General features: G+C 39.1%; 1 protein-coding gene across 4 annotated transcripts in view; it reads left to right on the top strand.

Moving 5' to 3' along the window:
- The window catches only part of ATXN7 (ataxin 7), an 88,817-nt gene that overhangs the window by 50,314 nt on the left and 23,052 nt on the right, over positions 1-15,451 (top strand). For 3 of the 4 annotated variants that reach the window (XM_042015037.1, XM_042015026.1, XM_042015015.1), the window contains one exon: positions 861-965. The exons of the other annotated variant lie outside the window; for it this stretch is intronic. In XM_042015037.1, coding sequence (XP_041870971.1) covers positions 861-965 — 105 coding nt within the window. The remainder of the gene's footprint in view (positions 1-860; positions 966-15,451) is intronic. 4 annotated transcript variants of the gene reach the window in all.

The following is a 15,451-nucleotide window of genomic DNA, read 5'->3' as shown; positions in this document are numbered from 1 at the left end:
CCTTTAAATAGTGTTACAGATCCCTTAGCCACATATTATGTTTGCAGTTTCCTTTTTTTTGTCTTTTAATGATTGAATAACATTTTTAGTTATATAAATGTACTATACCTTTAAGTTGTGTAGTAAATGCTGTATTTATTACTCCAGTAGTCTCTGAATGCAATTATAACTGTTAAATATATTCTTAACAAACTGTATTCTTAAAAACAAAATCGTAGAAACTAATTTTATTAGTAAAAGTCTCCAAGTATGTCTTTTATCTCTGCAATCCACACATGCTCTGACAGACTGTTATCTCTAGTTCTCTCTCCTGTATAGCTGTTACACAGATCTCTGGCACCAGATGGCTGGACTATAATGCACTGTTAAACAAATAAAACCATTAGGCATATAATTCTGCCTGGTAAATGACTGTGTGTTTAAAATGGTTTTTAAAAAATTGATAGCAAATGAAGTTCACTTTTGAATTCATTTAATGACACTGGAATAAAATCCGAACCCCTTTTCAGAATACATAAAACATCCCCACTTCTGTTGTGTTTGTCTCAATTGAAGTCAGTCTTTTTTTATTGCATTCTTGCATCTGGTATAAAATAATCAGTCCTAAATCAGTTTTCTAATAGATGTTTTCTACAAGTAATCACTCATTTTACATTTTTCTTTGTAGGAAGATTTTTGCTTTTGTAATACTCCAGCACAAAATTATCTATTGCATTATATGTTCTTTTCTCCTCATTTTCAAATTTGATACAAATGTCTCTAAAATTATGATTCAACACTAGTGTCATGGCTCTGTAATTAAACTGTTTTTCTATAATTGTCAGCAGCTGAGAGATGCCATTTTGTCTTTTTGTTTTTAGATATGCCAATATTTGGTCTTTGCCCGGCTCATGATGATTTCTATTTGGTGATGTGTAACCACTGTAATCAGGTCGTAAAACCACAGGCATTTCAATCACATTATGGTAAGTGCTTAACTATTTTTAATAATTAAGGGTGAGGTTAAATCAGGATTAAGCCTGGCAATTTTTTTTTTAATTGATGGTACATAGATCATTACATTATAAAAAATGTCAAAGAACATAACCTACCTGTATTTAATAATTTTATATACATTGTAATGCAGTTACGTATAGATCTTGTTATTTTAAATTTTTTAATGCTTTCTTGAAATGCTGCATAGCTACAGTTCAGTTTCAAAATGACATCTAGTGTATTTCACAGCCAATATGTGTAGTGTGTTTGTCTCTGTGTCATTTCTCTTTGTGTATTTACACAGATTATTTTTACATGGGTTCTAGTACAGTGTGAATTCTGAACTGAAGCTGAAAGCTAAACTTACAGTGAAATTTGTAAAATGTAGTAAACTTCTAATACCCAGTAAGCTTATTTATTTATTTTCAGAATTATCAGTTTGTATTTGTTTTACTAGTCCAGTGGTTTTGTATATAAACTATGTGGGGAAGCTCTTGTGTTGGTTGGCCAGTGTTTAGAGAGGACTAAGAAAATGTGAAGTGCTATGCCAGTTCAAGTGCTCAGTTACTTCCTCCAAGCCTGACCGGGGGTGGTTGGCAGTTCTGCTTTTCCATGCTCGCCTCAAGACTAGAAATTAACCTCGAACAATTTCATGCCAGTATTTGGATAGGAGGTTTTTGGAATTCAGCTTTTTTTTCTGAAGAAATTAATCAGATATTTTCTGACCAACTCCTAATAAACATGGTGGACAAAGCATCTTCTGAACTAGTCCTTCCTCCCCAGGTGTGTGTGTATTTGTACATGGTCTCTTTTCTCTAGGCCAGCGCACCTACGGATTGGCTTGGTGTTTATAAGGATACGGGCTGGGTATGGGCAGGGAGCCTCTTCTGGTGTTGAGAAAAATGGATAACCTCTCGTGCATTTTAAATAATCCAACGCTTTGGCAAGAAAATATATACTCACTTCTGGTTCCTTGAGACTGGAGAAGGGCTGTGCAGAGGGTGAACTACTTACCCTTTCTCCCTCTCGCTTGGCTTTGTGTTATATTGCCTTATGGATTATAGCCCTACCCTTGCTGCTGGATCCTGCAATTGTGTCACAAAGAGTGACTCGGAGAAGAACCTGAATAAGTTTTGTGTCATAATTCTTAATAGTTTGCTTGTTATTCTGTGGGTGGCTGTACTAATTTTTTTTTTAAAACCCACAGTTTTTTGGATATAAGTCTCCAGAGCTGTTGGGAACCAGAAGAAGAAAAGGCCATCTGCTCTTCTTGCTCTGGTTGCTATAAGCCTTTTTGTTAGCCAGGAACAAGTATACCCCTTGCCAGTGAGATTCCTCACGTGTCACTGAATATAAGCTTAAGATGTCCAATAACTCCTTCTAAAATTTCATATTAAACTGATTCTGATGGCTAAAAATAAATTTATGGGGGAGGACTAGATGATGCAGAGTTCTGAGTGGTGGCATATTGAATATTTCATCTTGAGGTCAGTAATATGGTAGTGATGGAGAGCTGTGGATAGCTGCAGACACCTAAGGTTGTCTTTGTGAAATGAGGAGATCTCTAAAGTCTGACAAACCGGCGTCTGTATGGTAGGAACCAGCATTGTGTTTGCCCTTATGGACAGGTGGCAGAAGCAGCTCAGGAGCTGAATAGAAGCAGCATTATGTCTTGAGCATAGACATGAAAACATGGCATGTTTTAATGCTGCTTGTACTGCTGTTAGACTTGTTATGTCAAATTAACTGAAACTCTTCTGTAAGTACTGTTTGCAATTTAAAAGGCGCAGAGTGAACAGGGAACTGCAAAATGAAGGTATGAAAGTATTTTTAAAAGTTGTAATAAATACTAACATAATGTTTCTATTCTGTATCACTCTGTAGAAGTGTGATCTCTAAATGTGAAAACTTCTCTAATACAAACCTTACATCAGTGGCAGATTCATACTCTTAAGAGAAGTATAGAAGGAGGAGATAGAAATGATGAGGTTATTCTTAGTATTTCTTAAGCTTGTTCTGAACAATGAAGAATCTTGGCACGGGCTGTGGCGTGCAGAGGAAACAGGTGGGGTCATTCCAATGAGAAAAACAGGCTTGGGTGGGGTGAACATCATTAAAGGACCTTAGTTTGCCAAACTAATCGCCTCAGAAACGTAAGAAGGCTGACTTGGTGATTTTGTGTAGCACTAGTTCTCAAAGCCTTATATCAGCCTTCCCGTTTTTGAAATCCTTATGCAGTTGTCCCTTAATTTATAAAATTAAATGTGAAAGCTGATAAGTATGTCAGGTGATAGATTACCAGACAATGATCTATTTTTGTTTAAACCCTGTATAGCTCAGGAGAAGGAAGTTGCTGAATCTTCAAAAAACTTGGTTATTTTAAAACAGAAAGTGTGTTGTTGTGATAACAAGAAAGTAAAGCACCCTTTGGATTCACCACAGTCAGTTTACTCTGAATTAAGTTTTTTATTGATGATATGATTTCAGGGATTGACAAATTCTGAAAATTTGCAGTCCATCCATGTATCTTTTTGTGATATTCTTAGGGTCTTTTAATTGCTGCCAGAGAAGTATTAATCTCTTAAAATATTCTACAGCTCCTGGTTGTGTATGTTGCTGTGTGTGTTGCTGGTACTTGGTGTTCTTTGAAATTTGTCATGTGGATTTTTGTTTTCTAAAGTAGTAGAATATGCTCTGTTAAAATGTCACTTTTGTCAAAGGAAAGCTAAACAAACTATTAGTTAAACGTAATGAGCTAATTAATTTCTTCCAAAGCATATTTGTGATTAAACTACTTAACTAGGTAGGCTGAAAGTGCTTTGCAGGACATATGCTGGCTTTTTTCTTTGGATCACAAGTAGTCAGAAATAATTTAAATGCAACCTTATTAATTAGAACCTTTTTAGTAAAATACTTTATTGATACAAATGACAGATTTGTGTATGTAACTGATTCTTTTCTATTTCATGCATTTGACTAGAAAAGATATTAATGCAAAATTAAATTCTACTTTTTTAGGCAATCCAAACGTGTTTGAGCTATGAATTTCCATTTTAATAATTTATTCAATAGTGTTGGTATATGTATTATGCTTGATTTGTAGAGTTGGTATGCATAACTGTTGAGCTTTTGATGGGACACCCTTCCTTCTCAGACCAGGGTAAGAGAGCAGAGGAGGCTGCTGTTCTGCTAAGTTCTTTATTTCATAGTCTCACAGCTTTCTTGAAGGCAGAGTTCGAAGGAGGTTACATGATAAAGGCAAGCAGCAGCAGCAACAGCAGGCAGAAACAGCTTCTTCTTCCATACGCTCTATATGCTCTGTACTCTATGTATTTTTTCTTACAGAAGTGTGGATTATATTTGTTAACTGACAGTAAGATGAACACACGATTCTAGTTTTCCTTTCTTAACCTATCCTGGTCTAATTCTAACAATAGTAAGCCTTACACCAGTGTTACACAGATTTGTGTATACAGTTTCTATCAGCTCTTATTGTTTATGTGAACACTCTATCTAAAAAATGTGAACAGTACAATTCTATCTATATTTTGTCTAAAGTAAAGAATTCTGTGAAAAGGTAACACTGCTGCAGCAAGAACTGTGTTTAAGGTCTCTGCTACAGCTTTCTAATGTTTAAGGCACTTAGCATAATATATTTCTACTAAAAGTTAAAAATCTGTATTTCTATTTCACTTTGGTGTGGCTTCATGTATCTCAGCTTGTCCAAAGGTTTTAATTCAACCCGTATGTTTTGGCTTCCCTCTGGGCCTGAGTCCAGAGGAGCTTTCACTCCAACACATAACACCACATGCAGGTTTGTTTTTTAGAGCAATCTAACCTAATGAGATACCAGAAGTCAAATTGTGGTATTCCTTCCAGTCTGGGTATAGTATCTGGCTGGCAGTGCAGTCCAATGGCTTTAGGCCCTTGGCTTAGAGTGGTAGCACTGCTGGGGACATGGTGGGGCCGGAGCATGCCAGCCAGCCAAGGAAGAGTTGTTCTGTCAGATCACAGCTGTTTTCATTTGGGGGGCCAGGCAAGTGATTGAAGTCCTTCATTGCTACTATTCCTGCTGTTGTTCTGTGAATGGCTACACTTTCATGGTATCAGCATCTTCCTTCGATGAGTCAAGATCAGTTCAGAGGTGAAAGATGTAAAAAAGATATAATGTTCAGGCATTGAATCTTGTGGGTGAAACACCTGAGATCACGTATATGACCTATTCCCAGAAAGTGTTTTTCTCCAGGAGTATTTCTCTGCACTCTGGATGATCACGTGCCAGGTGTCATGCTCCTCAGGGCAACGGGATGTGCCTGTCTCCCTTTTGATTTCCATTCTCTCCTTCCCAGAGACATGTTAGATACAGTTCTTGTGCTGCACCCAAATGTTGCTCTCTGAGGAAGCCATTGGGACAGTTATTTCAGGTTGTTCGTGGAAACCCTGAAGTCCTGTGGTTTTTAGGCTGTGTAACCTTTTGTTGGCATTTCAGCTGTTCCACAGGTTTATCTCATCTCCCTGTGGTTATCAGCCTCCTGGCTGATGGGAGCTGCTTCTCTGCCCTGTCTGGGCTGCTCTGTTGCTCAGAGAGAACTCAGCAGTGTGAAAGTAGCATCAGCATAGAGATGTGTGGAGTTTTTTTCCTTCTACTTCCCTTATGGGTTTTTTTTCAGAGGTGGTTTTTTCTCTCTGTGCCTTAGTATCCATGAATACAAAATAAGGTGAAACTCTCAGCAATAATAATGAAGGCTACCTGTAAAACTTACACTGAGAGTGCCTGTGACTCATGTAGTGATTGTGAAAACCATGAATACAGTACATGATGGAAAGAGATTATGATGGTGTGTTGGGCTGTTGAGCTATTAAAAAGCTATGTTGAGTATATTGATTAACTTCCATGGGTTTGGCATGGTGGCAAAGGTGAGCAACCACAGTGAGCTTTGCCTGCTGCTGCTGCTGTCCTGAGAGCTGGTGGGGAGTTACTTAAACATTTTGGTTTCCAATCAGTGCAGGTTTAAATCTGAGGTATAGGAATCAGAAGCAGGGTTACTGTACAGATATGTCCATCTATTGTGGTTTCTAGGAGGTTGTGGAATTGGAATAGAGAAGTCATCACACAACCGTATACTCGGAGGGCAGATCCTGGCTGTAGAGAAAGAGATGTTTGCTGGTTACTTGGGTCCATTCTCCGAGTCTGGGTGAGATCTTTTGTGATTCTCCATCTAATTTTATAACCAAGGTCCTTCCTCCCTCAGCCAGGGCCCACAACCACCTTTCATTTGCAGGTCTCCACTTTGGGAGTCCTACGGGTTTTTTTGGTGTTAAGCGCCTGGATTCAGAGAGAACATGTGATACTTGTGATTTCAATTGGGAAAAATGATCTGTTAACTATCTCTGTCATTGTGGTGATGTATTTTGGATGTGTATCATACATAACTTAAGTATTACAGTCCCTGCAGCACTACATGTTCGGGTTCTTCTCACACTATGAATCGAATGTAAATTTGTCCTATATTTTTGTTAAATTTAGCAGCAGCTAATTGTTCTGAAAAATCTGACAGTATTTAATATTTTTAAGTTGTATTTTTTGAAGTATTTTGTATATGTATTGCTTGTTTAGAGTAGAATAAGAGTGTGTGTTTAGCATGGATTCATGGATTATGAAGTCAAAGAGAAAGTGTCTGTACTAGGCAGCATTTAAAGCTGATAAGAAAAGAAAGGAATGTACTGAATCTTGTTCCAAAGCCATTAGACCTGAGGATTGGGTTGTTTGTTGCTTGGTTTTTGGGTTGGTTTTTTTGTGTGTGTGTGGGTGGGTTTTTTTCCCCTCACGGAACATTGCTTGAGCTCATCCTCATTTTGGAGGGATAAGCCTTCATTATGGCCTGCATACTTCTGGCAGCAAGCAATTCGTTTCAGCAATTAATGTCCACTGTTCACGGAAGTCTTTTTAAAGCAGTGTGAAAAGTTTTTTTTAAATCATAAGAATTTTCTTGGGTATCAGTGATCTTCTGTAGGAGTCTAACAACCAAAATAAATCTGAATATTCTGTGGTGTGTCACAGATGTGCTGAAGCAATCTGCCAAGCATATTGCCAAACGTGCACAGGTGGCATTTGGCATATTATGGCTCCAGTTAATGTGTATGTTTAAACAAATTATCATTGGCAGCTTCTGTTCAGGAGCTCCTGTTTAAATGCACAGTCTCACAGTAATTCACACAGTCCAAGTTCCAGGAGCTGGATCTTAATCTGTGGGTCCAGCAACTAGTTTAATTTCTTGGTAGAGATTTGTGAAATTCTGTACCTTTTGCAAGAATCATCTTGGCATATAGCAGGGAATGTGCTCAGAGGTCAGCACAGAATTCGTTTCAGAAGGAAAAGAAACGTTTCAGCTGACTATTAAGTAATTTTTAAATAATGCATAATTAAGTAAGAAATTATTATAATGTGGAAAGAAACTCTGTAAACGTATTTTGAGCTTTGAAATGTGCACCCCCAAGCCATTAGCTGAATACCAAATGTGCTATGCAGATTTTATGGAGCAGTGGAGTTCGGTGCTGTGGTTACTTGTATCATCACAAACTGTTCACATGCAGAAAATTATTTTTGTACACAGAATGGCTGTGGTCTTTGTTTATTACATGAAAGCACAGGGAGTCTGTTTGAGAAGTTGATGGCAGTTTTCTAGTAAAACTTCCTCCTTTTTTGTGAGTACGTGGTTTGTCAAGCTCTAGTTGAAGAAATAAAGCAAATTTTAAGTATCAGCTAAGAACAGAAGTGATGTTTAGCTTCAGATTTAAGAGATACTGATTATTCAGTTTACTGCTTACCGTGTTACTCATGTTATTCTCTCTACAGTATTGTGTGTGCTAAAATACTACAGACTTCAAGTGCTTGATGTGCTTTAGGCTCTTCTTACTTTTGGTTATTGTGAAATGAATTTTATGCTGTTCTGCCACAGCAGAAGGTCTAGGTGCAAAAATCCTTCTGGTTTAATATTGGCTGAAGAGAGAGTATTTTTTTTTATTATTCTATCCTTACTGAAATGTTAAAGTATTTAAAACAAGTCTAACATACAAAATTAGCAAGGGTTCCATGAGAACCCTGCTCCTTTGTAGTGATCTTCTTGCTGGGTATTTGCTTGGAGACTGGGACTGACTGCTTGCTTTTCAAAGTAAATGCTGATGGGGAAGAACAAGTGGAAAGAAAGAATAGTATTTATCTTTGTGGGAAAAGAAGAAGCAGTGCCATGTTCACTGTCACAGAAATAGTTGTTCAGCAAGAGGGAGAAAGTGTGTAGATTGGAATGAGATCTAAAGAGGACAAGTAATTCCAGTAAAAAGTAGCTATTGAGTGTATTTGACTACAGCTTCACTTTGAAAGAAGCCACCCGGGATAGTTGCATCCAGTCTACAATTAAAAGTAACTGACAATGAGAGACTTAACCAATCTAGAAGTCAAGGTTGAGTTTCATCACTCAAAACTCATTTTGTGAGAGGAAATGGCATGTGGAGCAGGGCACAGCTCTCCCAACCATCATTCCAGATATTTTGCAGGTTCAGGGAAGGCCGTTTTGCATCAGCTTACGTGATCCACATCCTTGGAAGGTTTCCTTCACAGCTAAAAGGGTTCTTTCTACTGCCTAAGCCACTCCTCCAGGCTGGAGCCCAGCCAGGGGAGGTGGCCTGCGCTGAGGACAGGCCATGGGCGCTCAGGGTCTGGCACACTGCCCTAAGCTGAATGCAGGAGAATGAGGCTGCAACCTGTTTGAGAGCTGGGGAGGTGGCAGAAGCCCAAGTTGAAGTAAAAAAGAGACAAATTTCTGCTGTTCTGGAGAGATGGGAATGTGTCAGAGCCATGGAGATACGAACTTGGTCTTGGAAGGTGGGATTAGAAGTAGTTTAATTTCAAAAGCTAACCACATAGAGATCAATTATTTATAAGGACTTTCTCATTTAGTTTTTGGGGAGAAGTGTGTGTTCTCATGAACTGTGTCATTTATTCCAAGAACTGCAAACCTCAGATGAACACCACAGCGCTTTGTGATTCCAGGGAGGAGTGTTCTGGGAAGCTTGTAAAATTGTTTTGAGTATTGAACTGTCACAAAGAAAATAATTTTTTGGTTGTTTTTTTGCCTTTTTTTTCCCATGGAAGTACATAGTTTCCAGTTGCACACACTGTGTACCCTCTCATCCCAGCATCTGACCCTTGAACAACTGCTGTGTTTGGGATGGTCTCTTTTTCTCTACAAGCACAACTTCATAGGTCAGATAGGAAATCCCACCAGTAACCATCACTTACATTACTTTCTGCGAAGATACCAGTGCACCCAGTACAGCTGTGCAGTTCATGGCTGGGGCAGCAGTGCCCAGCTTTGATGGGCAGGGGGGTGACAGCTTTGGCAGAGCTGGCTCAGCACAGCTTGGAATTAAGTGGTTTGCAGTCTGTGTGTGTGTGTCCGAGAAGGGGAAAGAGAGGACACTGGGGAATAGCTAAAAGGGGAAATGTAAAACAAAGAACTTGAGTAAAATACATGTAAAAAGAAATAGATGAAGACAATATGGAGGAAGCTAAATAAGGAAGGTAGGACAAAATTACCTTGGAGGAGGGAAAATGAAGTAGGTACAGTGCTGGTTTTATTACTCTGTAATGAGGGGTAAAAGTGGTAGAAATGAGGAGAGGCTAAACAGGGCAAAACAAACAAAAGCTTTTTCACAAGTTTTTCCTCTCTCAGTGTGTCGGCAGCAATACTATTAATGTGATTTGTGTAATACTGTGGCATTCTTGGATTTTGCACATTTTGGTGGGGGGTGAGGGGAACAAGAATGTTTCGTACTTGAGACACATCTCTTGGCTTTGTCAGGCACTAACCATCAAGGGAAGAGATGGATATATGCATGTGTGAGCACTTATTAATAGTTCATCTTTTGGTTTCTTATGCATTGCTTTTACTGTTTCTGTTTGGACTTCTTAATTTTATTTAACAATTCTCATTTTCTATACTGTGAATACTATTTTTTAGACAGTAGGATGTATGTGTAGCCTTCAGCTGCTTCTGCTACCAGAAGAATGCCCCCCAGAGAAGAGGAGGTGTATGTAGTATACTAGGTGGAAGAAAGTTATCTATGCTGGACTGACATGAAAACAATGTTTTGTAGGAACTTCATCTGCCACCTCAGGAAAAATAGGCAGCATTTTAAAATCTATATTCTCACCTACAGCAATAGTGCATGGAATGGTAACCAGGCATTAGGCACGAATCACACTTTTGGAAAAACTTGGGACAATATTTTTCTTACCAAATTAAAAAGAATGAATAACATTTTGGTTTTAGGCACAGCTAAAAGGTAGCTGCTTATTTTAGTTGGCCATTATGTCAAGTAGTTTTCACCTGTTATTTATTTGGTTTTGATCACTAGTTTGCTGGCTTTTTAAAAGGAAACATGATACTGCTTTGAGGGTTTTTTTTCTTCCAAGCAATAGAATACACTTAAAATCTAACATATGATACACTTTTAGTCTAGAAACTGTGTTTTTAAGATATTACCAGAAGAGGGAGTGTATAACACTTTCTATACAATGAAACCTGTAAGTTTATTGATGAATAGCAATCAATAACCACATGACTTATATACTAAGTTAAAAAATATTTGTAGGCTCAAATTCACTTTCAAAATAATACAGTTAACGCCAACATTTTAAGCTTCTCATTAGGCTTAATTCAGTTTAACACTAAATAATTATATCCAAGTAATGTAATTGACCTGGAAGGCAGTTCAGATTCCTAAGTGCTCTGTGTTGTGTCTACCTGTAACAAAGATTCAAACAGCTTTTCAGTAGCAGTCTTGGATTAGCTCTTGCACTATCCAACTCTGTGAGAGCTCCATAACAGTATGGAACAATTACAAATATCTTTTAAAAATGTAGAAAATAAACAGTAATAGATAAATGTTATATGTAATTTTACGTAAATTTGTGGTAATATTATTGACTAATAGGCCATTATTAGCTCAGGTAATAACAGCCAAAATACTTCCAAACCCTATTATCTCCTATTGATGAAACAAATACATAATGTAGTGTTTGTATAGAAAATAAATATTTTTACTCTATAATTTGTGTAGATGTTCCTGCAGTTGTCATGCAGCTGGGTAACAGGTTAATCTTTTCAACAATACCAAAAAAATGTAGGAAAATAGCCATCAGTATGTCTAATACGTGAACTCCTGATAAACTCTGCCTATTCTGGTGCCTTAGGCAAGTTCTGCCATGTCAGAGAGCTCTGCTGGCCACAAAGACAGCAATGATGTTTTGTTTCCCTGAGTTGTATTAGAGAAAGAAGGACCACTGTCAAGAGATTCTTGTCCTATTTTCTGTTCTCTTTTCCCCAAATAATGAGTTGTCCAGGTTGGTATGACACTCTCACTCTGCACTGCTTTGTAACAGGATGCAATTAGACCAGGCTCCTGGAGGGTTGAAGCAGTTCCTGCATAACTGAGTTTTTCCTTGTTGTTTGGCAAGATTGTCAGAAAACCTTTAATTCACAATTCTTTACAGAGTAGCTTTCCAAAAGGTACTCTTGTCTTTTAGCCAGGTACTCTTTTCTCTTTCCCTTTTAGAAAAGGTAGCCTTTTCTCTTTTAGCGAGATCACCTTCTTATGCTTTTACCCCACAGGATTTTCTCCCTCTGCCAGGCCAGGAGTGGTTTTGTGCTGTGTCCTCTCTGTGTGACCCTGCTGGTTGCAAAGAACCTGTTTGTCACGTCTGGCTCTTGGAAAAAGCCCTGGTTTCTGTGGAACATTATGGTGAATTCTGTGCATTAGGTAGAAGGTGTGCCCCTTTCAGGGCACCCTTCCATTTTGAGCCTAAGACTTTCCAATGTTTGTGGATTATCTGTAGAGCTGGGTTTGAGCTGTCAGAAGTTGTGTGATGTACACTGAGAGTTTCAAGAGCTGTTTATTACTGTGTGATGGTATATATGGTATTCACATGGAATTCATGGCTCTTCTCCTTGCTAAGAGGAAAATTGTCTGTGTTTCTTTTGTTACTATGTTCTTAAGCATTTTGGTTTTCTGCTGTATTAAGGTGGGCTTAGTGAAGTAATTGTTTTTACTTCTTTCACTTTTCTAGATTATAATGAGAAGCCTTACAGTACTCTGTAAAGCTCTGGCCCTGCTCATCATTGGCATGGGACTAGCTAGCGCTCATTTTCTTCAGTTTCATTTTGGCTTGCAGCCTCTAACAAGCTACATGTAACCATGTGTATGCCTTGAAAGATACCACACTAGCCCTCTCCTGGCCTCTAAGGTCAGAGGAAAGGTTTTTAAACTGCCGTAGTTCAGTCCCCCATCACAGTGCCATGTACTCTTTAACCAAAGGTCATCATGTGGATCATGAAGCAATCCACCAGCTATCTTCTAAAAATACCTGGAACTGCTTTAATGGCCATAGAAAATATATATGTGTGTAGTATTGCAAGGCTTGATGCTCACTTATTGCTTGCCACACACTGAGAATGACAGCTAGTGACACCTAGGAACTGGTCAGTGCCAAGTTTTTCTCTCTGTAGGATTGGTCTCTATTCAGGTTGAGGATGGGCACTGACCTTTAGGGCCATACTCATCCCCTTTTTCTGTGATCGCAAGAACATATCCGGGGAGGCTGGAGTTGGCAGATAGGATGTGCTGAAAGCCCTGATGAGCTCCTGGGCTGTTTGCTATTTCCTCTGCCCTGTCCCAGTTGTCTAGGTGGCAGAGATTCACAATAGCTGTGGCTATACACTTGAAATCTAATGGACTCAATGTCCTTTCCTGATTTTAGTCCCTGGAAATGACATAATTCTGTACAGAAACCTTCATTCTCTGTGTACACACATGCTACATGAGTAGTAATTATATTTTGTATTTCTGGTGTAAACAAGCCTGTTGTGTAAGTGGAGTTGATTCTAAGGCATAAAACGCTGTCATTTGATTGTGCACCAACAAGCCTGTCAAGTTGTTCCTCTGTACTCGGTCATCTGTTTTATTCTGGACTCGCTCCAGTTTTCTGAAACCTGAGGAACTTCTAAGCTTGCTCACTTGGAAAAGAAAACATCAAAACCAGTAATCTTGCCCAATATATGTGTTTTGTTCTACAGGATGTAAAACACTCTCCAAAGTGGCAGCTTCTAGAGGAATAGAAATCCACGTATTTCAAAATCCATTGCCTTGTGGTTCTGGAGGTTCTGGGAATTTAATTCATGCTGTACTTCAGAGCACTTGTTTCCAAATACAAGGCAGTAGCACTACGTTTTATCTGATTTGCTGCTCCTTTACTAAGGCTGGCTTTGTGGTGGCATGTAGCAAATGCTGGTATTCTTTCTATGCACCCCATATAGCAGCAAAGTCAATTTTCCAAGTAACCATGCTGGAGTCCTCAATTGATCAACTTTAAGAAGTATGATGTTAGCTCAAGGCCTATTTTTCTCTTCCTTCCAGGATAATAGCAGCCAGTAACCAAACAATCTCTTTAAAGCAAAATATTTACGACAAAATCATCTTAGACAGTACTAAATGTAAACATAAGCAGGCTGCAGTGTAAGCAAGCCCAGCTTATGCACTGCTGATATCAATCAGATGAAATTCCTTGGAAGTCCGTTTTTTTTCCTATGTACCCCTCAGAGCTTCTAGGAACCGGGAAACTCATCATTACTGCAGCTCACAACCCAGTTCGTTGTTGTGCCAGTCCTTATGCCTGCATCCCTCTCCCTGGGATCAGGTCACAGTTTAATTCTTGCTAGTCCTCACTCAGTTCACTGCCAGCTTTGGCACAAGCAGGCGTTTGGTTTGTGACACCTTTGGGTTGGGCCTTTGAGTGGATGGTTCTGCTCTTTGTTTTGGACAGAGCAGATGGTGCAAAGGCTCAGACTGAGTGGTCAGGATTGGGGGAGAGGGCAGGAATGCTTTTTGCCTGTGTCAGTATTAGCTCACACCAGCCAGTTTAAAGTGGTTGTGAAATTGGTGCCTGAGTTTGCTGACTTTTGAAAAAGGATAAGTGAGTCTTAATATGCAGTGAAGACAGTGAAGCCTGGTTGTCTGTGGCTTTGTCCTGTGTGTTTTGCCATCACTCTCCCACTGCAGCACCTCCTGCTCTGTGCACAGACATAGCTTCAGGTTTCATATAATGTTTTGCCTTTTTCTTTTTTTTCTTTTTTGCTGGCCAGTTTAATAAGACACATGTACAGCTGGGCTGGAATGTGCTTATGGTGTCCAGCTAGCAAAGATCTTCCTGCCTTCCTCCAGTAAGAGCACCAAGAAGTCCTACCTTTGCTGTCAGACTGCTGCTTTTATTGTTATTGATAAACACCAGTATCTTCAGGACATCTCCCAGCAGGGGGTGGGAGGGCACCATTTCAAATCCAGCTCTTCAGTTTTACTAAAATCCACCCAATTTTGAAATAACAGAACACTATAATGTAGGCAAGTGGAAGGATGTGATAGAGCTGCATTTATCTCACTTCACAAAACCAGACAACAAGTGTAATGAAAGTGAAAGATTGGCTAGGGAATTTTTAATCTTAAAACCAATTTTCCTTGCAATGCAAAATGTGCAGGATACTTCAACTTGTGGATTCCCTCCACCCCCCTCCCCCCCGCAATTTTATTATTGTTTGTTTGTTTTCCATTTCTTGACATTCTGCAGTACTCATTTATACAAGGGAGCTACTGCATGTGTGTGTATAGTGATAGCATCACAAATTATATAAATACCTTTTATGTTACATGTGTTCAGTGAGAAAATAGAAAAAAGAGGCGTTTGATGCTGTTCTTTGTTATCTGGAGTGGTAGGAAGCAAACTTTCTTCCATTGCAATGGTTTTGGCACAGTTCAAGTTGTCCCTCTTGGGTGGTTGTGTAACACCAAAGGCCTGGAAATTAGATTCTCTGCAGTGATTCATATCAAACTGCTTCTCTCCCTCCTGCACTGTCCTCATGCCAGAACAGGAGTCTCCTCACTGCAGCCTCGTTCCCTGGGAGCGAGTGGCGTGCGCAGGTGGGTGTTCTTTGTGTGGGGATCTGCGCAGTGCATTATCACAGCTTGCAGGGCTATTTTTAGGCTTCTGAACTCGGGTATTAACTGATGGTGTGAGTGTTTATATTGAATCTAATGCTGTTGATGTTTTGGGGATTTTTTTCAATGGCTTCAAGCACTGTTGATAGAAAATAAAACCTCTTACAATGTTTAGTACCAGGAACAGAACTTACTAATTTCATTGCCTTATATAATGGGTTGTTTTTACTACGTTAAGTAAAATTACTTTTGCATTTGTCACAGTACACTGGCAACACGTGATTTCACTGTGCCACACACACAATCCATTTCAAGGTGAAACCTTGTGAATATTTACTGCATAATGTTACTCAGAAGCCTTTAGACATTGGAAAATAGTAGGTAAAAATGCGTGGATTGAGACAGTTGGCATATATGCTGCTGCTATAAC

Source organism: Corvus kubaryi, unplaced genomic scaffold (assembly GCF_017639235.1).
Source record: "Corvus kubaryi isolate FWS band 111438036 unplaced genomic scaffold, C.kubaryi_AGA036_p1.0 136, whole genome shotgun sequence".
Classification (NCBI taxonomy): domain Eukaryota; kingdom Metazoa; phylum Chordata; class Aves; order Passeriformes; family Corvidae; genus Corvus; species Corvus kubaryi.
Note: the sequence above shows the minus strand (reverse complement) of the source record. Positions and strands in the feature narration are given on the sequence as shown.